This window comes from Apium graveolens, chromosome 8, assembly GCF_009905375.1.
Source record: "Apium graveolens cultivar Ventura chromosome 8, ASM990537v1, whole genome shotgun sequence".
NCBI lineage: Eukaryota > Viridiplantae > Streptophyta > Magnoliopsida > Apiales > Apiaceae > Apium > Apium graveolens.
In genome coordinates, this window is record NC_133654.1 from 202,884,234 (window position 1) to 202,905,037 (window position 20,804).

Sequence of the window (20,804 nt, forward strand, 5' to 3'; positions counted from 1 at the left end):
CATCCGTCGATACTCTATTGCATCATCCGTCGAGACTCTATTGGATCATCCATTGAATGGGATTTGGGTCATCCGTCGAAGCCTTGTAGAAACATCTGTTGCAAGTATTTCCATAGCAGTTGACTCAATTTCTTTTATACAAAATTACAAGGAATTTAATATTTACAATTAGCCAACCTATTTTACATATCATACTAGAAGCCAACATGACTTAAAATATCCTACAACTTCTCATCCTTCAAGACATTACAGTATACAGGAATGTGCTACAAAAACTTATTTAAACATAAGTTACTCTTTCAACGGATGACAAGTGAGATTATCTGTTGAAAGCTACAATTACACTTAATTAAATCTACTAAGGTGTTTTGGTAACATATCATCAAGCCTATAACATATTCCTAACAAAAGCTTCTCCTTTGAATAGACCCGGTTGGGTCATTTGGGTCGTGATCCAACACAGAGCTCATATTCCTCACATGGTGAACACCAGCTCTCTTCATAACTCAAACCACAAATGGAACAAGAAGTTTGTGGTCGTAAAATGGAAGGGTGGAGACTGGGGGCGTATTTCATACGTGACTTCAGCATCCCAGTTGATAGTTCTCATTATATTCTCAATCTTTCAGATGCTGAGCTTCTAGCCTGAGACCTCCTTATTGAAAATGATGGGAGAACCCCTTACGGGGAGTTCAAAACAGAAACCAAGCTCATCCAAGTTGGCCTTAGAAAACTCTCTATAGAGGGTATTTATTTTTATTCTTCCTTAACTTTATGCAAGTTTATTCTTATATCTGCCTTCTTTTATCTTATTTCAGCTGCTGAGGCTATAGACGCCAAGGCCAACAGGAGCGATGCAATTATGGGAATGATGGCTCGGGACACAGCCAAACAGGCCAACTGAGTTCCTAAGATCCCTACTTTCCTTGAAGCATCTGGATGTGGTCATAAGAGGACCAAAGACTTTGATGGGAGTGTAAGGACCCCTTGGAAACCTTCTTGGGGCATCTCCAACAATGACTCGATGTTCGATAATCCGGAATTAGCCCTCGAGTGGTCGAGGAACTGCGTTACTCCTCCCGACCTTCTTCATGTCTCTTCTGGGGAGAAACTTCTTGAGGTCGAGATGCTAGGGGCTCAAGCCTTGTATCAGGTGTACTTCAAATTGTATAAATTTGTATCATGTGTCCTCTACCCAAAGCATAAAGATGAGGAGTGACTATGCAGCGCTGCAAACCTCCATGAACAAAATGAACATCTCCTCGGAGGAGCGGGAGTTCAAAGCTCAGGATGCAGAGGGAAAGATTGCTTCCTTGGAGAGGAAGTGTGCCAATACGGAGGAGAAGAGGAAGAAGGAATGGAAAGACCTCGTGGAATCGTACCACGGATCCTCATCGTTCACCAAGATGATGGATGAGCATGATGGTGAGATGCGTCATGTTAACCTTGCACTAGGTTGGAAGAGGGGAGTCAATGATGCTCAAGGCTTATGGTTGGATGTTGTCGACCTGAGTCTTCTATCTTTTCCCTGGCAGCTACCCGCTATGAACCCATCCGAGCAAGATTTTGCATCTGTGCCTGAGACTCCCTGCATGAGGTCTCAATCGAGTTCTAGCCACAGAGGTTCTAGTTCCAAGGGTAAGTCCCCCTCGGGTAGCCCTAACTCCAGAGCAGTCCTTCGGGAAAAATCAGGGAGCCGGTTCTAGGGAGTAGCAGTTCTTCTTCTGAGGGAGGCTCGGACGAGGAGGAGGATGACGAAGGGGAGGATTCTTCCGATGAGTGAATGTTGTGTCCTTGCATGGATTTAATCTCCGTATATGGCCTTTATTTTTAGTACTTTCTTATATGAGCTATGTTGGTCTGTAACCTATTGGTCCTTCGAGACTTAACTCGTGATCCTTCGGGATCTTTATTTATGCATTTTGTTTGATTTCATTTCAAACTTGTATTTTATTTTCGACATTTAGTCCTTCGGGACTTGCATTCTTTAGTTGCTCGTACTTAAATAAATTGGTACATAAGATGATAGAAATAAACTTGCATAAATAGATAATATCTCTGAGAAATGGGTTCAACCCTTACAATAGATGGTTTCGTCGACCTTATTTATAAACTTAATACTAAAGACTAGAAACACATCATAAATTTTCTAAACATATGAACCTTCAGGTTTGAAGTGTGCCAAGTGCGGGGCACTTCATCACCGTTCAGGGTTTCCAACTTGTAGGATCGTCGTCATAATATCTTCCTGACCTTATAAGGTCCTTCCCAGTTTGGGGCTAACTTTCCTCTCTCCCCTACTCTCGATGCCTCAATCTTCCTTAGAACCAAATCTCCCTGCTGAAAGAACCTTTCTTTAACCGTTTTATTGTAATAGGGGGAGGCTCTTCGTTGATGCTCTGCATTGCGGGTATTGGCCTCATCTCTGACCTCGTCAATGAGATCGAGAGCGAGCCTCATGCCTTCTTCATTAATCTCTGGCTCGTAAGCTTCGATCCTAGGGGATTCATGAGTGATCTCAAGGGGCACCACGGCCTCGTCTCCGTAAGCTAGCATAAACGGGGTAGCTTCGGTAGTCACTTTACAGGTGGTGCGATACGCCCATAGTACAGGAAGCAACTCATCTGCGCAAATGTTTCTTGAGCATTCAACCCTTTTCTTAAGTCCATCAAGGATGATTCTGTTGGAAACTTTCGCCTGCCCATTTGCTTGTGGGTGAGCAACCGAGGTGAAGCGAAGCTCTATGCTGTTATCATCGCAGTACTCTCTGAACTCTACATTATTAAATTGTCGCTAATTATCTGTGATAAGGATGCGTGGGATTCCAAATCGGCATATCACATTCTCCTAAAAGAATTGGGAAATTTGCTTGGTGGTTATCTTGGCTAGTGCTTTAGCCTCAATTCACTTTGTAAAGTAGTCTATGGCTACCACAATGAACTTCCTTTGTCCTGATGCTACAAGAAATGGTCCAAGTATGTCCATTCCCCACATTGCAAAAGGGACGGGTGTGCTGATAGATGTAAGCCTCTATGGGGACTATCGTACTATTGGAGCGTGCCTCTGGCACTTGTCATATTTGTTCACATAAGCCTTTGCATCGGCTAGCATATTTGGCCAGTAAAATCCCAACTGAGTTATCTTGTGAGCGAGAGCCCTGCCCCCCAAGTGTTGTCCACAAATCCTTTCATGAGCTTTTTTAAGTGCCTCCTCGGCTTCAAGAGGTCTCAAACACTTCAGGTACGGAATAAAAAAGGACCTTTTATAGAAAAGGCCTTCAATCAATGAATATCTCAATGCTCTAACTGACAGCTTACGTGCCTCTTGGGCATCATCGGGGAGCCACCCAGTCTCTAAGTGGGTCTTTATCATGTCTATCCAACAACCTGTCACACCAACCGGGCTATCAGATTTAAAACATGAATAGTAGGGTTCTTCAAGACCTGTAAGTAGATACTTCTCGGATAGTTCACGATTTCAGATGAGCCAAATTGGGACAAGGCATCCGCCATAGTGTTCTCCTCTCTTGGAACATGTTCTGCGTACCTTTCATCAAATTGAGTCAATATTTTGTTTACAACTCTCAGGTACTTGGTCGTAGTATCATCTTTGGCCTCAAACTCTCCATTAACTTGAGCAACTACAAGTCTTGAGTCTCCATAGACCTTCAGGTTTTTGGCCCTCACGACTCTAGCCAAGCCTAAGCCGGCTATCAACGCTTCGTATTATGCTTCATTATTCGTAGTTGGGAAGTCCAACTTCAAGTCATACTCAATCATAAACCCATCAGGGGTTTGCAATACTAGGCCTGCACCACTAGATTTTATTTTGGACGCTCCATCAAAATAGAGAACCCAATACTCTTTCAGGGTCATTTTTTTATCCTTCTCTTTCTTTCCTCCTTCTGGGGTTACTATCTCTTGCCCCCGACTTCTTGTTCGTTAATGCTATGTTCGACCATGAAGTCTGCTAAGGCCTGAGCCTTGATGACTGTTCGAGGCTTGTACTTGATGTCAAATTCTCCTAACTCAATTGCCCACTTAATAAGCCTTTTGCTGGCCTTCGGGCTATGTAGAATGTTCCTCAAGGGTTGGTCTATCAGGACTTCGATCTTCTGAGCCTGGAAATATGGTCTCAATTTCCTCGAGGCTGTAATGAGAGCGAGCGCGAACTTCTCTGTGGTGGAGTAATTCAACTCTGCTCCATGGAGCACCTTGTTTATATAATATACGGGCTTCTGGAGTTTTTATTTTTCTTTCACGAGGACTGCACTCACGGCTTGTCCAGATATCGCTAAGTACAGATAAAGGGTGTCCTCCGGACTTGGTTTGGCCAACAACGAGGTTTTAGTCATTTACTTCTTTAGCTGTTCAAAGGTCTCTTGGCTCTCAGCTGTCCATTCAAAATTATTCACCTTCTTAAGGATTTTGAAAAAGGGCAGGCATTTATCTCCAGACTTGGAGATGAATCTACCTAGAGCTGCGATTCTTCCTGTCAGCTTCTGAACGTCCTTAATGGAGCGTGGTGGCTCCATGTCCAGGATTGCTTTGATTTTTTCGGGGTTGGCCTCTATTCCCCTCTTAGAGACCATGTGACCCAAAAATTTTCTGGACCCAACACCAAAAGCACATTTGGCAGGGTTTAACATCATCTTGTGGTGCCTCAGCACTTCAAAAGCCTCTCTGAGATGACTAATATGATCGTCCTTGCTTAAAATTTTGACTAACATATCATCAACATAGACCTCCATGGTCTTCCCAATTAGATGGGCAAGTATCTTATTTACCAACCTTTGGTAAGTAGCTTCTGCATTCTTAAGTCCAAAAACTATAACAAGATAACAAAATACACCAAAGTCAGTTATGAAAGATACCTTGGAGGTGTCATCTTTGTTCATTTTAATCTGATTGTAGCCGCTGAAGCCATTCATAAAACTTAACATCTCGTGTCCAGCAGTGGCAAGATCAGGGTATCAATCCTTTGTAGGGGGTAGTAGTCCTTAGGACAAGCATTATTCAAGTCAGTGAAGTCGATGCATATCATTCACTTCCAATTGGCTTTCTTAACCATTACGGGATTGGCCAACCACTCAGGGAACTGCACTTCCTCATTGAATCCAGCTTCTAAAAGCTTATCGACCTCCTATTTAATGGCTTCCAGCCTATCAGGGGCATAAGTTCTCTTCTTCTACTTCACAACCTTTCGAGTTGGGTCAACATTCAACCTATGAGTTATAAGGTTCAGGTCAATCCTAGGCATATCAGTTGTTGTCCAAGCAAACACATTACTATTGTCTTGTAGAAAAGTTATCATTTGGCCCTTCAAGGTCTTGTCGAGAGATGCCCCAATATATGTGACCTTCTCCGTGTCTAAGGGGTCTAGGGGAATTGGGACCAAGTCATCGGCTGGCTTCCCTCGCAGTTCGCCATTCTCTCGGACATCCATATCTTCTATGGGGAGGACCTGCCCCCCGGTTCCATCAGGCCTAAGTGCTACAACATAGCAACTGCGGGCCATTTTCTGATCTTCTTTTGCTTCTCCAACACCATTCCTAGTTCGAAACTTTAGTACCGTATGGTAGGTTGAGGGAACGGCTTTAAACGCATGGATCCCTGTTCTACCCATGATAGCATTGTAAGTAGAGGTTGCCTTAACAACCTGAAAGTTCAACATCTGTGTGGCCTCCTTGGGCTATTCTCCGATAGTTACGGGAAGTTGTATTGCTCCTTCGACTTTGCATTCCACGTGGTTAAATTCGTAGATGGGTGCATCAGACGGAGTTAGTTGAGAATCATTGTAACCCATCCTTATGAATGTGTCATGGAATAGAATATCCACAGAAACTCCATTGTCCACTAGGACCCTCATGACAAGACAATTTCCAATTATCGGAGTGATAACCAGAGGATCATCCTGAGAAAATTTCAAACCTTCAAGGTCTGGGTCACCAAATTCAAGCATCATCTCTGACTTAGAACGCTTAGATGGCTCTCCAACTATGCTCATCACCTCTCTCGCATAAGTTTTTCGAGAGTTCCTCGTAGTACCAGCTGTTGTAGGACCTTCCGAGATCATATTGATTAGTGTCCATCGGGACTGTGGGTTGCGATCTCTGTCGTTACCCCTTCGATCGTTATCTCTTCGGTCATTGTCTCTTTTTTGGCCTCCGGCCTCTTCACCCTTGGTGAAACGTCTGAATTTTCCCCTTCGGATCAAATACTCAATCTCATCCTTAAGTTGCCTACAATCGTTAGTATCATGACCAACATCTTTGTGGAACCTGTAGTATCGACTCTTGTCTCTTTTCTCAGGGTCTCCCCTTAGTGGCTTCGTCCATTTAAACTCTTTGTCCTTCTCAATTTCTATAAGTATTTGTCTCCTTGGAGCGTTCAACCTCGCATATTCAGGGAACCTTGGTTTCTGATTCTTCTTAGAAGAGTAGGAGTCGGAGTTCTTGCTAATTCGAGTATACTTGTCCTTGTCATCGTACTCCGGATCCGTCTTCGCTTCTTGTTTCCATAGGGTTCATTACTCACAGTTGTCTTCTTTATACTCTCCTCCACCTTGATATACTTTTCGGCCTTATCCTGGAGATGCAGCATGCTTTCGGGATGGCGCTCAGTCGGGGACATCTTAAAAACTCGTCTCTGGTCTCTTGCTGTAGGGCTATCATAGCTACATTGTCGTCAAGATTAGGGACCTTCAAATCCTCCTTCGTAATTCAATTCAGATACTCTCTCAGGGACTCCTTTGTTTCTTGGACTATGCCCATGAGAGAGGACGAACTCTTCTCGTGTACTCCGCCACTTATGAACTGCTTGATAAAAGTTTGGCTTAAGTCCTTAAAGGATCCAATAGAGTTTGAGGGAAAACGGTTGTACCACTTTTGAGACATACCCGATACGGTTTGAGAAAAGGCCCGACACTTAATAGCGTCGTTCACGGGTTATAGCAATAGGGCGTTAGAGAACGTCCTGACATGATTAGCAGGGTCTCTAGTCCATCTTATGCTTTGATGGTGGGCATCTTGAACTTTCTTGAGATGCGGACATTCATTATCTCATCAGTGAATGGTGGGTTTGGATCATCAGGATCTCCTAGGGGCATAAGATCACTTGGATAAGCCCTTGGGGCAACAACCCTTCTTGGTATTGGACCATTCAGGTCTATGATTGAAGGAGGATCTCTCCGCCTCGGAGCAAGTGGGGGTCTTGGGGTCAAGTGCGTCTCTAGATCGCGCTTCAGCCTTTGGATCTCAGCTTCATGAGCCCTGATCCTCTCCTGGACATCTTGGGGATTCGTCCCTTAAGTGCTCCTGGGGCGCTGGTCAGTACTACGCATCGGCTCTTTACTAGCACGCCTCCTTCTCGGAGCAACGTTGTCATCCGATGATTCAGAGTCTCTATCAGTATAAGGTCCAGAGAATTCTTGATCCTTCGGAATAGGAGCCAAGCCACGTATGTATTGGGGCGTCCGCCATTGTGCTTCACTCCTATTAGAGTGTCCACTTCCTCCAGTTTCGGGATATAAAGGCATCCTGTAAGGGGGAGTTAGTGGTCACGATCGAGTACTCATACCCAACGGGTTGAGAGTTCACAGGTGCATGTAGCTGCTGAAATTGGGGATTCGTCCCGTGAGGAGTCGGGGGATTCGTGTCTTGTAATTGAGCCTCAGTTGCCCCTACCAGGGTTCCTCCTTGGGTGGAGGCATAGGTTAAGTGTGGTGGTACTTCCACCACTGATGTGATTGTTTGCGATGGGACAGGGGTGTCTGTTCCATTATTGTTTCTGCTCCATGTATTCACCATGGTTGTTGTAGATTTCCCACAGACGGCGCCAAATGTTGTGGAATAAAAATTAGAGTGCGTTAATATTTAATACTAAGTTGCGTGAGATTCGAGTTTTAATGGCTGCTTTTGCGTTCGGGACTATCGGTCCTTGCAAGATACCTATGTTTCTCTGTGTGGTAGAGAATCAAGCCAAAAAAGTAGTTTTAGGTTGAGGGGTAGAGCCCTTTATATAGAGGTGAGTCTAAGGTTAGACTTGTGTTGGGAGACTTGGTGGACAAGTCTCCAACTTAGATGGTGATCAGGAGTTCTATAAGAGAAGGAACTCCAGAACCTTCTGTGTAGGACTTTGAGTCCTTTTAGGACACATGTTTCTGCTCTTTCAACTGTATTGGGCCTAGTCCTGTTCGCGGATCTTGACGACCTCTGCTGGTGGACCTTGTCTACATGAGCCGTCTTGAATTTGCTACGAGCTCGGACCAAACAGGTTTGTACTGGACTTCAGGCAAGAAGCACAAAGTGTAATTAATGCGATATTTAATATGTTTTTAGGATGTAGTTTTTATCCCTATCACTTTTAGTACCAAAAACTTGGTTCTACTTAATTAAATTTAAATACAATTCATTAATTATGTTTAAAAATCAATTAAAAAGTAAACAGGTATATTTCCATTTAGAGGTAAATAGCTGTCAGTGACATTAACTAAAAAAAGTTGAATTCGATGAATAATAATACGCGTGTTGATAGGTAGTATTTAATTAATTAATAATTTTTTTTAAAATAACTATATATGAATCAGAATAATGATTATACAATGAGTACTAAAATATGATAGTTTGGTACTTTTAGTACCAAATGAAATATGATTTCGCTGAATATAGATTATTATTATTATTATTATTATTATTATTATTATTATTATTATTATTATTATTATTATCCTAAATGCGCTTATATTACATATAAACGTATGACCCGTGTGATGCACATATTACTTTTAAAACTTCAATTAATTTTAATAATATATTTTATTTTAAAATTATTTATATTTTGATATATATTTTCAATAGTTGGGAAATAAATTGAAGAACATAATCAGTTATAATAATAAATGTTTTGTGATAATTTGAGACTTGATTGAAAATAAATAATATAATATTATATGTTATTCAGGATTCTGAACCTGTAGAAATTGTTAATATAAAAAATATAAAAGTTTAAATATAATAAAGAATATTATTATTGCACTGGCAATTCCGATCTATCTGACTTTTAAATTTGATGTTGTCATACTAAACAATTGTACTAAACAATTGAGAAACAACTATTAAATAGAGATCTTATGCTTATAATAGGATTGTATAAATAGATACTTTAGTAGTGGAAGTCAAAAGCTTCATAATTTTTCAATTCTTGGAGGACGAGGTAGTTCTATTTTGGTTGTTTTTCACCCGTAGATTTGTTAGAATTTGTTAGAATGTATTGTAAATTGTAATAAACTCATGATATATATAACCTAATAACTGTATCTGTATCTTTAGATAGATGGAAAGACAGAGACAATGCATCAAATTATGTCAACCTTGTAAAGAAACAAAAAGAGCATTGCAACTAAGCAATTTAATCCTCATTTTTCATCACAAGTTGTTTGCTACAAAGTACATTACAATTGAAAACTTAAAATCTTGCATCTTTGCTACTATTAAGTTTCCGGACAACGTAACAATTCTTGTTAATCATATTTGGAAGAGAATTGCCTTTCTGTCCTTTTTACCTTGGCCCTCCCAACATCAGAAATACACCGAAATGCAACTCTCTCACTATGGTCACTTCTTCCTACAGGACTAACATTACCAAACTTTGATCTTATTCCGCTGAAAAAGCCAGACACCCTTTGATCACCATACTGATTGTTGTCGTCATCTTCATAAACATCTTCTTCGTAATTGTGTAGCCCTTCCTCTGCTTCTTCCTCATCATTGCAGTCGTCGAGCAAAGAATCTTTTTCTTCGATAGGAGCACTAGGATCCCATAGGTGTGACGCTTCAAACTTCGGTTTGGCAGGTATCTTATCTTTTAGTACGTCAAATTTGCTAAATTCGTCTGCTTCGTTCCATATTGGAGTAGTTGACGTAGAAAAGGAGCCAAAAGACGAACAATTGGATGCTCGCGATGATGATGGTGACGAGGATGATGAAGAACAAGGTGAAAGAGTATTGTTTCCGAAACCTTGGATTTGATTTGTTATTTTAAGGGCATGTAAACGTTCTTGTTTAAGTACGTCCCCGCCTTTTAATAGCTCTAGTACTCTCTCTGACCTCTTTCTCATCATAAGTCCCCAATCAAACCTTTTAATAATAACATCGTTAATTAAGTGACTGAAAAAAAGTTAATCCAAAGTTGGTGAACATACTTTGAATACGAAAGTAAGGAATGTACCCATTTTCATCTTTATATGTGAATGTTGAGAGATCTTGGATCATTTGGGTGTCACAGCGGTATTCTCTTGCAAGATTATCAGGGCCGTGAGCAAGTAAAAACTCAAGCAATACCAAGGCTTTGTAGGATTGTCTCCATTGCTTAAATTCAAAGCTATCAAATCTGCAAAATTTAGATCTGAATTCAATATACCAGAAGCCGCGTAATTCTAGCTATATCATTGTAACTAAAACTATTTAACAAAATTGATTAAATTTTTTGGTAACGGTGAATAGAAGAGTATTATCTCACAAACACACGTCTCCCCTGTATATTCCCGGACCTATTGTTATTTGTAACCAAAAGAAGAGGCGTATCCAACAGGTTACAAGTACAATGCAGGGCTTAAGCATTAATTTTGCATGGTGCAATATAGTAATGAATCAGATACCTTCTATGCAGGACCTCAGCAATTCTCCAACAGTTGTTGACATCAAATGATGCCATTGCTATTCTTGTCATAGTTCTTGCGTCTGGGCTGCTTGGATCATCATTAGTCGCCTCCTCCGTTAGCCTTCATAAGGCAGATGAGCATATTTCATTACATAAATCACAAACACAAAGATTTCCAAATCCATCCAACGAATATGTAAACACATTGTCGGCTACATACAGAGAAAGATTGCATCATTTCTACTTACACTTCTGCAGGAGTAACATCCGTGAATGCCATCCTTGCAATGTTGTATTTTTCATGTAGAAAAGAAGTTGTTTGCTTCTTAATATGATCTAAAAGTAGGTTTGCCATACCCTGATATTAATGAAAACAATAGATTCTTTTGAACACAAAACTAAACTCAAGCAATTAGATCTAGTCTTCCAGAACATAAAAAAATTCAAGGGGATTTTTATTAAGGTCTAGAAGACATGCTTGAAATTATGGACTTCAGGGAGGCCCTTCCAAACAAATCATGTGATCTTCAAGTTGCATTTATGAAATATATATATATATATATATATATATATATATATATATTGGGGGTGGGAAGCCAGTGTTTTCAGTGAGAAATTTAAGGGGAGACCACATATACAGATGTATTACCATCTTCCTAGTTCCTCTCGATATTCACTAGCTAGTTTTCTTTTACTATTTTATGAAATGCTAAATTTTCGACAACACTAAATAGATAAAGCATAGGGAGTATTCGTCACAAGCATTATACAACAAAAGGAGCATTGGGCATGATACATTATGATGTAGAGAAAGCCAACAAAGAGATTGAGCACTAGTCCCCCTTACAAGAGGTCAGGAGTTCGATTCCGGGTGCGTGTGTGATTAATTATAAAAAAAAATGATATATACAAGCAATGAAAAAACTGATCATCGTTGATCCTACTGGTTCAATAATCAGTACTATTCATTAGTTGCAAACCATAGTCACGAATAAATGCTATACTTCTGTAGGAGAAAGAGATTAACCTCTTATCCTCAGGTTAAGTTTACAAGGGAAATAAATAAACTACATAAGAATCTCTTCGAGATTTACTGTATGGCCAGATGGATATTTGCATGATGATTACGTACACTTTTTAATGCTTTAATAGAATCGCACTCTCATAACAGCTGCACTTAAAACTGGGTCACTGAAGATGCAAGCCAATTGAAACCTCATTTTCTCTTTCCTGAGCCAATGGTGAGCAGCTCAAAGCTTCTAAGAGCATCATCACGGCCACCTCTCGATGTCGCAGTGCGGGTAAATGACGATGATTTGGACTCAAAACCAGGCTGGACCCTTTGGATAGTGGATACACGTCCGCTACCTGAACTCAGCCGGTTTGACCTGCCCTCAGCGAATTCCGCTGAGGAGCTTGGCCGGCTGCTAGATACGACGACCCTTTTTGAAGCACTGCTAGCTCTAGAAACCCGGCCTCTTTCTGTTTCAACTTGCTGTTATTGTAAAAACAGCAGATGTAAATAAAGTGTGCATGAACATTAAGTAAATTTCTAACAAAGATCACTTGATCTCCTATATACAGACGCATGCACACCTACAAATATATTTATATGGATATGTATACTACATACAAAACTTAAATTATCAGTACCACAACCTTTGATGAAGGTACATTATCTGTCGATCTGTGCCTAGGGAGATCTCCATGAACAACAGCAGGAGAACCATTTCTTCTAGCAAACGCTTCAACTGCACCTGATAACCTATCTCTCACCTCCCGCCTAACTGTAAACACGAGAAAACCAAAATCATATTATTTTCAAACCATTGCACAACTTGATGTAAAGAGACAACAGAAAATCCAAGAGAATGCAGCAAAAAGTTGTTGTATAAAGATAAAAATTAGAGGGGGTATCAGTGCTTCAATTATTAAATAAAATTTAAGAGATAGTTCAGGTTACCTACTATTCGAAATGCAACTGTAGTTCCTCTATCCAATGATTAGACCAAGGCAGATAAATAGGATAAAACATTTGTAGCTGGAATTTATTAACTTTCCAACTCCATTAAAACAACATTCATATTTAAATTAGGATTCGGTTTAGCCACCCAAATGTTATAATTAATATGGATGTTTTCGAGTCATTTTTAATATAATTCAAAGTGAGCCCCTCTGACTCCAAGTGCATATTTTGACAATAGGAACCTCTTAGTATAGTTCAAGTGCAGAAGACCCAGCAGACCATATAACACTTGCTAAATCAAAATTTAACATCTTGATTTAATGGCAATCTTAATTATATCCCATAATGTACCTGGCATTTTTTCTGCTTTATCTGCAGATGGACCAGGATTCTGAGCTAATTTTCCAGCTGGCTGCTGAAGAGAATGATAAGAAACAAAGAACTAATAAATAACATAGTGCAGAATGGAACATGACGAAAAGTAAATTATCAGAAAAGCAGACCTGCCCTCTCGAACTAGAGCCAATCTGTGGATACTTCAAAATAGTCCAGTCAAATACATAGTCAAATTGATATCCTGCACCGAGTAAGAAAGTTAACACACGGAGAAGTACCAGAACAAAGGGGTCAGTTTGAAGTGAAGTTAAGAACGACTTCAAAAGGATGATCGATGATGTATATGATTAACAAAAGCCTTGCCTCACCTTCTCTGATAAATAGATCCCTGAAAAGCCGTTTCAGGTATGAATAATCTGGTTTATCGTCAAACCGCAGTGAGCGACAGTAATGGAAGTACGACATAAATTCTGATGGATAAGATTTGCAAAGAACCTGCAAAAGAATAACAATTACAGCGCAGAATACACATGACTGTACATAATTACAAAAAAAAATGAAAAGATGTCTCCAGAGAGCTATACTTTAATTTCACAAAAAAATCTAAAAATCCATTTGATAATCCCTATGTTGTGGAGCAATAAACACTACCTCTATGGAAGTTTGTATCTTCTTTTCACTTATTCTGTCGTACTTTTGCTTTTTAGTCCCAGCTTTCAGACCCTGCCAGGGTAGGCTAATAGAGAAATGAACAACACGTTAGCTGCGCTAAAACTTAAACTGCTGAAAGAAGCAAATCGAAATGAGAACTCTATGCCGCCCACTGACCTTCCCCTTAAAAAATACATAAGAACATAACCTAAAGATTCAAGATCATCCCTCCTGCTTTGCTCTGCAGTATCAAAAGCAAAGTAACATCTAATCATTGTTGAAAAATATATTAGACTGTCATAACACCAATCAAATGGTAAGCAATTACAAGTTGCCGCACAATATGCCACATACCAACTCCGAGATGAGTGTTGACACTTGCATAACGAGCTGTTCCAGTTAGATTTTTGTTTTCCCTGATGAAATGTGTTGCAAATTATCAAGATACATATTAGGAATGTTATAAGAAGACTATATTAGTATAGTGCCTTAGTCATTTAATCAGGGGCATATTAGTATTTTACTTACAGTAGTAGTCCTGTAACTTGCTGGCTAAGCAAAGGGTAGGAATTACTATATAAGCAAATGGAATGATGTAAATTGGGATAATGCATATTATGAAAAGGAAAGCTATTTCCACCAACTCTCTCTCTCTCTAAACTCTCTCTCTATAACTGAATTCTTACTTCTTCTACAAGATATGCATCTCTCTATCATTTCCGTGTTTCTTCTTCATCTGATCGGTTGATTCTCTCTTGTTACTAGCTTAATTCTCCGTTCTACTTGTTAATTCGTGTTCTATAAACTCAGAAAATACCAAAACACTCAAAAACTCACAAAAACAGTCAGAAACCCTAGTTCCTGACAATACATGGTCAAGGTTAAACGTAAACGAACAAATGAAAATTAAGATAATTTTGACAATGAACTGCAACGAATAAATGTCAACATCAAAGCAATAGCACTTTAGTAGTGATACTGTATATAATGGATACTGTAACAAGTGCAGCATCTATAACATTTTTATATAGATCGTTTATTACAAATTGTGAAATCAATGTTATACATTTCATGGTACTGATGCATGACATGATGGACAGAAGCATAATAAAAGGAAATAGGTGCAACATTTAAATTAGGGTAAACAAAATCTTCTGATTCTTATTGTTTTAGCTAGCAATGATTGGCTTTCCTTATATCCTAGCACTGGGACAGTAATTTTTAAAGGATACTCACGGACTGCCATTTTGGTTTTCAATTGCTATTCACAAATTTTCCGCAATTCTAATAGCTAACATTGTAACGGAACACCATTTCACACAAGTACTGTTCAAATAAAGGAAATGGAATTGATATGACAAGATCGTCTGGACCGATTGGTTGAAGAATATATGGCCCAATTGAATAGAAAGAAAGAGTCCAGACCAGATGTAGATTTAACATTAAAAATATTTCAAGTTCTGGAATTTTTTTGTTATAATCTAATTTGATTTTATCCTCCAGATATAATCTGGTTTCGTTTGATTTTCTTTATTTTGATCTAGTATGATTTAGTAAGATCTTTGTGATTTGTTTGTGAGATTTCCAGAACATGTTTTACTTGACAATCTTCACTTGTATAAGGAAGTTAAAGATATGTACCAGAATATTAGAGAATGAATAAAATGTCTTTGTTTAATTTTACTCCGTAAAAAGTTTAGTCTCTGTAATTTTTGTTTCTGTTCTCGACGATATAAAATATTAATATATATTTCTACCAGGCATATAACATGTCAATACCTGTATGGTATATGCTTGTGTGTTTGAAGATCCCTATACTTTTTCGCAAGACCATAGTCGATGATATAAACCTGTTAAGAAAGTATAAAAGCTCAGATAAAATTAAGCAGCAGGCGAGGCGATGTTTACTGTTATTCCTTACACGCCTCAGATACCAGTACCCACCTACCTAAGAAAAAGAAGTGCAACATATACAATAAAACAATAGCTCCATGCCATCGCTAGAGCTATGAATTTCCTATTCAAATTTTGGAAAAGGTGAATCAACAAACTTAAATACTCACGCACAAATGCCTCCACTGAGACTCGAAACCTTGACCTCTTAATTCTTATTACCAAAGAGGAGAAAAATATTTTCCTGGCTAAACCTTTATTAGAAATTATTCCTAATGCCAATGTGGATGACCACTTCTCATATCATAACAACATTTAGCTTTTAATTATAACGTACAGGCTCTTGTCAGTTGTCAGAACAAGAAGCAAGATAACATTTTCATTATGTATCTTTAAGATTACCGCTGTAAGCTATGGAGATTAAAAAAAAACAGCTGATATGCTCAACAGATAAACATCACTCCTATAACCCTGAAGAATATCTAATATGAAGTTATGAACATATAGTATACATTAAAATATTTCGCATCACGGCATACCTGATTTGCTTTGCGCCCTAAACCCATTAAGAAGTTATCAGGCTTTATATCACGGTGCAGAAAACCTCTTGAGTGCATATATTCAACTCTAGTGATCTGTATGAAACAAAATGAACAGTCAGAGGAAATGCTTTTAGCAAAATAGACAAACAGTTCTATAAAGATAGTCTGACAATGAGGGACTCACCAACTGGTCTGCAAGCATCAAAACTGTTTTCAACATTAACTTGCGATTACAATAGTTGAACAAATCCTCTAAGCTAGGCCCAAGAAGGTCAATAACCATAGCGTTGTATTCTCCCTCAACTCCATACCACTTAAGATTTGGAACACCAGCTTCAAAATAAAATTAGGTGCTTCAGTATATTAACTTTTTGCTCAAAAACAACAAATAAATTAGGATGATTACCTCCTCCATGAAGATACATGTATAACTTCGACTCATAGTGCAATTGGGGATGTTTGGTCTTAGCTGATTCCTGAAATAATATATAGACCATATAGAAGGTTTACAAATGCTTGCCTCAACCACACCAAATGTAAAAACAATGTAGTAGTTGACACAACATACAAGAGTACCATACAAATAACAGATGGAGTTCATATAAATGATATTTTTTGAACAAATAACCAACCACTCCAACCTTGAACTAGGTGTCATTAGCAGGGATTCCCTGGGGAAAAGCGTTTTACAGTTATCACACTCTAATTTTACAAATGGAACAAATGCTCTTAAATGGTCATGGAAGCTTAGAACCCCTTGCAACTTTACAGTTTAATAGAACTAGTAGTACTTCAAAATTAAATATAATTTCCACCAAGTCTCTCTCTGTCCATATCTGTACCTCTAACCAAACCCTGCTCTCTCTTCTCTCTTTACAAGTGTATGCAATATACCTCTTCAAGTCTCCAACTCTCTATTTCTATACTCTTCAAGCATATTTCCTAAGAAGTTTGGAACCGAATCAACAATTTCCAGCCAAAATTTTCACACATCTGAAGATTGCACACCAAACTAACATTTGCATCTCCGGACTATCAAATTTAGCGTTAAATACAACGAATCAAGTTTACTTCACTTCAAAATCATCAGTACTAGCTTCACTAGTCCGGGCACGTCTCATTGTACTGGAATCATTCACGTCCAACTTCAACTCCCCAAGTATTGGGGAAATAAGTTAATGATACTCTATTTCTGATAAAATTTTGATAATCCTATTCTAATTCAGTTTGATTGCCTCAATTCCCACCTCACGTTTTTCAGTAAAAATATCAATCTCACCTCTATATAAATTAAATAATGAAAAACAAGTACAAATAATTAAAATTCCAGTTCTGAATTGTACTGAATCTGGAAAGGTCCTCCTCAATTACTAGACATTGGATGTTTTCACTACATGCTGTTCAAGCAATAACCAACCACAAAAACATGCTTCTTCTATAAGTAATAAACCACCAAATTCTGCTCCCTGTGTTCATTTGAACCAATCTGCAAGCAGAACATGTTTTGCAGAAGAATTGTTTGCTCATTTGAGCAAATTAGAGGAACAATTTTCAAATTTGTTTGCAATTCGTTCTTGCGTACCACCTTGTAGGGCTATATACATGAAACTAATTCGGGGGAAGGGACACAGCTTTCTTTATTAGGCCTTGCAAGGATTCAAGTGAACAAAAAATAAATTTGAGAAATTGGTCATTGAGATGTTAGAATTTGCAGTTATAAGGCAAGTAGTTCTCCATTTCCTTCCCCCATCCTCTTGGTTAAGGAAAAAAAGAACATCAAGGTTCTGTGTGACTACAGGGAAGTAAACTAATAAATCATCAAGTATAATTTCTATTCCTTGGATAAATCAATTGCTTCATAGACTCTATGGTGTCAGCTATAACACTAAGTTGGATCCATAGGCAGGGCCAGGCTATCACCGAGTGAGGAGGGGAAAATGGGATATCAAGAAAACTGCCTGTAGAACACACTTAGGTCATTATAAGTCAAACTAAGCAATTTGGCTTAACCTATGCCTCTCTTACATTCCAGAGCATGATGAACCAAATTGTTAGCAGTAAGCAACTTTTCTCGAAGACTTTGTTCATAATTTAGTGTACCCTATAATTTCAGTTGCTAAACTGTCCGTTCCAACTCAAATTTATTCCATTGTAACCGTTATCAGAAAACGAGACAACAGACAAAAATAACCCCCAGAAATTAAACTAGAACAACAATCACAGAAACGTATGATAACATACATACAAATTAAATATGAAATCTTGGAAACCCCTATTAAACAGCCAACAGCTACTTCATGAAGAAAGGAAATGCTAAATACATTTTGCATTTATCACATATTCGCACTCAATAAGATTAAAGCATAACATGGGAAAAACATAAAAAAGCTTATTATTTCAATGACGAAGAGCTTATTGTTTCAACGACAAAGAACATCATCTTCACTACACAACATTTTCCAATAAACTTGAGATCATTTACCATCCAAATTCCGGCACATTAATAATACACATACTTAACATATAAAACTAACACATCACACATACCAGCTTAACAGCAACTTCTTCTCCAGTTTGTACATTGACACCTGCACATACACACAATCAATTCAATTAAACTACAACCCGGAGCGATATCGAGTTAATACAAACAAATCAAAACATACCCAAATAAAGCTCTCCAAATGATCCACTCCCAATCTTTCTCCCAAGCTTAAACTTACCACCAACTACTACTTGCTCCATATTTCAACAAAAAGATAAAAACCCAATCTTTCTGCTTTTCTCAACAATCAAACACTTTCAAGAAAATCAAGAATCCTCAAGAACTCAAAAGGGCTCAGATCTACCAAAATAAATAACCATCCAACAAGTTCAAAGATTCAATCTTTTTCACTTTTCAAGTCAAATACCAAACTAATAAAAAAATATAAAATAAAATGAAGAACCCTAGAATCTACCTCATCAAAAAACAGAACCCATAAGGCTAAAACTATAAATTAGATGAAACCCTGATCAAATTGAATAAAGGGTGAGTAGAATTTATAAGAATGAAGATGTGAGAATTGGGTGATGAAGGTGGTGTTTAGAAGAGATTGGTTTATAAAACGTGAAATTTAGCTGTATATGAAGATGCAGAGAAGATACAGAGATATACAGATAATATTTGTTATTTTATTGGGGAAATTTATTTGCAGTTATTTTATCAATCTTTTTAATTATTACCGAGATATACTTACTTCTTTTGTTTTTTTTTCTTTGAGAATATATGTTTACATTTATTTTAATGTTTTTTTAGCCCGTTTAGGCCCAAAATTGCCAGACCTACCAATTTCGATTTTCAACGATGATGTATTAATTATTTATTTAATATAATGTTATAAATAAATTAGACTCTATATATATTAACTGAGTACATGACAAATTACAAATTATCTTGTAAAAATGTTAATAAAAACATATAAGATGTAATTCGAGAATAAAATATTTGAGATCGTGTTTTAATATCCTCATATTTAAGTATATAGTTATTAAATAAAAATATTATTATGCAAATTTATTTTATAAAATTAAATTGTAAATCTGAATCCACTAAATTACCTAATTAACGCACAAGTAAATTTCACTCAATAATCTATAAAGTAGGGTCGTAAACGAATCGAGCTGTTCGTTAAACTCATCCAATTCATTCGAGTTTGAGCTTGATAAACTCGTCCGATAAGCTTCTCAAACTCGAGTTCGAACAATATTTCTTTTCCGATAATATTAACGAACGGAACCGAACTTTTAAGGTGTTCGACTCGAGTTCGGTTCGTGTTCGATTCGTTGTTAAACTCGAGTTCGGTTCGAAAAACTAGTATATTTATAATATTATATCTATAAATAATATATGTATTATTAATTATATATATTAATTATGTTTTATAATTATTTCAAATAAATATATTATTTGTGAAAAAATATATAATTAATAGTTTGATAAAAAATTTTACTTAAAATAATATTTAAAATTATTTTTTAAAAAAATACAAATGATGTTCGCGAACAGTCCGTGTTCGGCTTGTTTCGATATGTTTGCGAACAGTTCGTGTTCGGTTTGATTATTACCGAACTCGAATTCGGACAAGAAATTTTGTTCGATAAATCGAACGGTGTTCGGTTCGTTAAGATTTTGTCCGAGCTTATTAAAAATTCGTGTGAGTTCGATTTATTTACGGCTCTAGTACAAAGTGAGTTGGTCTCGTTTAATCAATCAATCAGAGATTTGAGGTTAATCGAGGTGGTCTATTCGTTTTTTAATACTCAAAAGTCGAGTATTAATCGATTGTGTATGAGTTATTTTGGTGAATTTTATCCAGCAGGATCTACGAGATATCAAGATAAACATTATCTTTGACCATCTTTATCATTCTCGGAGCACTAACTATTACACACTGTCCTACAAAAAAAAAACACTATTACTACCATGTATGCTCTTCATTCTGATCCGGTAACAAAAACAAAAAGGAAAAAGATCAATTTTGCGTAGTACATACATGAATTATTAATAAATGGGTGAACTGAGAGTTAGCAGCTTCCTGGCCCTTGAAGCTATTAAGAACCAACGTGCATTTCACGGTGATAACAGTGTTTGCATAGTTTCCCAGCCCTTCAAGTTAAACAACCATACATTTTGACTCAACCTGCATTACTCAACCCTACCAAGTTTTTGTGTGGACAGTTGCTAATATTACACTTCAATGTCCTCAATCCATTTTT

General features: G+C 37.7%; 3 protein-coding genes across 5 annotated transcripts; all 3 read right to left on the reverse strand.

Moving 5' to 3' along the window:
* Nucleotides 1–2,235: 2,235 nt before the first annotated feature.
* On the reverse strand, nucleotides 2,236–4,750 carry LOC141680258 (uncharacterized). The gene is made up of 2 exons (XM_074486533.1): nucleotides 4,474–4,750; nucleotides 2,236–2,774 (listed from the first exon to the last, which is right to left on the reverse strand). The coding sequence occupies exons 1-2, from the start codon at nucleotides 4,748–4,750 to the stop codon at nucleotides 2,236–2,238; spliced, it is 816 nt and encodes a 271-aa protein (XP_074342634.1).
* Nucleotides 4,751–9,399: 4,649 nt separating this feature from the next.
* Nucleotides 9,400–11,172, reverse strand: LOC141678449 (epsin-3). The gene is made up of 4 exons (XM_074484771.1): nucleotides 10,907–11,172; nucleotides 10,657–10,779; nucleotides 10,227–10,388; nucleotides 9,400–10,135 (listed from the first exon to the last, which is right to left on the reverse strand). Exons 1-4 carry the CDS (start codon nucleotides 11,011–11,013, stop codon nucleotides 9,520–9,522), a joined length of 1,008 nt encoding a protein of 335 aa, XP_074340872.1. The 5' UTR covers nucleotides 11,014–11,172; the 3' UTR covers nucleotides 9,400–9,519.
* A 402-nt stretch (nucleotides 11,173–11,574) lies between these two features.
* On the reverse strand, nucleotides 11,575–19,188 carry LOC141677007 (casein kinase 1-like protein 10). 3 transcript variants are annotated; one of them, XM_074482734.1, is made up of 15 exons: nucleotides 19,007–19,188; nucleotides 18,713–18,891; nucleotides 18,594–18,634; nucleotides 16,453–16,522; nucleotides 16,231–16,379; nucleotides 16,044–16,139; nucleotides 15,391–15,461; nucleotides 13,966–14,027; nucleotides 13,789–13,852; nucleotides 13,612–13,696; nucleotides 13,329–13,455; nucleotides 13,128–13,201; nucleotides 12,976–13,039; nucleotides 12,318–12,445; nucleotides 11,575–12,153 (listed from the first exon to the last, which is right to left on the reverse strand). In XM_074482734.1, exons 2-15 carry the CDS (start codon nucleotides 18,789–18,791, stop codon nucleotides 11,875–11,877), a joined length of 1,389 nt encoding a protein of 462 aa, XP_074338835.1. In that variant the 5' UTR covers nucleotides 18,792–18,891; nucleotides 19,007–19,188; the 3' UTR covers nucleotides 11,575–11,874. The 3 variants fall into 3 exon arrangements, with proteins under 3 accessions (XP_074338835.1, XP_074338836.1, XP_074338834.1); XM_074482735.1 differs by having other exon boundaries at nucleotides 12,976–13,036; nucleotides 18,713–19,188; XM_074482733.1 differs by having other exon boundaries at nucleotides 18,713–19,188.
* Between the last annotated feature and the right edge of the window lie 1,616 nt (nucleotides 19,189–20,804).

What these genes read in the sequence shown, in the direction of transcription:
- LOC141680258 (XM_074486533.1), bottom strand. Translation starts at nt 4,750, where the DNA reads ATGGAGGTCTATGTTGATGATATGTTAGTCAAAATTTTAAGCAAGGAC. An exon ending in AGGAAGAATCGCAGCTCTAG is followed by an intron (nt 2,775 to 4,473) that starts GTAGATTCATCT and finishes TTAATAATGTAG; the next exon opens with AGTTCAGAGAGTACTGCGAT.
- LOC141678449 (XM_074484771.1), bottom strand. Translation starts at nt 11,013, where the DNA reads ATGGCAAACCTACTTTTAGATCATATTAAGAAGCAAACAACTTCTTTT. An exon ending in GATGTTACTCCTGCAGAAGT is followed by an intron (nt 10,780 to 10,906) that starts GTAAGTAGAAAT and finishes TGCCTTATGAAG; the next exon opens with GCTAACGGAGGAGGCGACTA. An exon ending in ACATATAAAGATGAAAATGG is followed by an intron (nt 10,136 to 10,226) that starts GTACATTCCTTA and finishes TATTATTAAAAG; the next exon opens with GTTTGATTGGGGACTTATGA.
- LOC141677007 (XM_074482734.1), bottom strand. Translation starts at nt 18,791, where the DNA reads ATGGAGCAAGTAGTAGTTGGTGGTAAGTTTAAGCTTGGGAGAAAGATT. An exon ending in CACAAGCATATACCATACAG is followed by an intron (nt 14,028 to 15,390) that starts GTATTGACATGT and finishes ACATTTCATCAG; the next exon opens with GGAAAACAAAAATCTAACTG. An exon ending in AGATACAAACTTCCATAGAG is followed by an intron (nt 13,456 to 13,611) that starts GTAGTGTTTATT and finishes ATTCTTTTGCAG; the next exon opens with GTTCTTTGCAAATCTTATCC.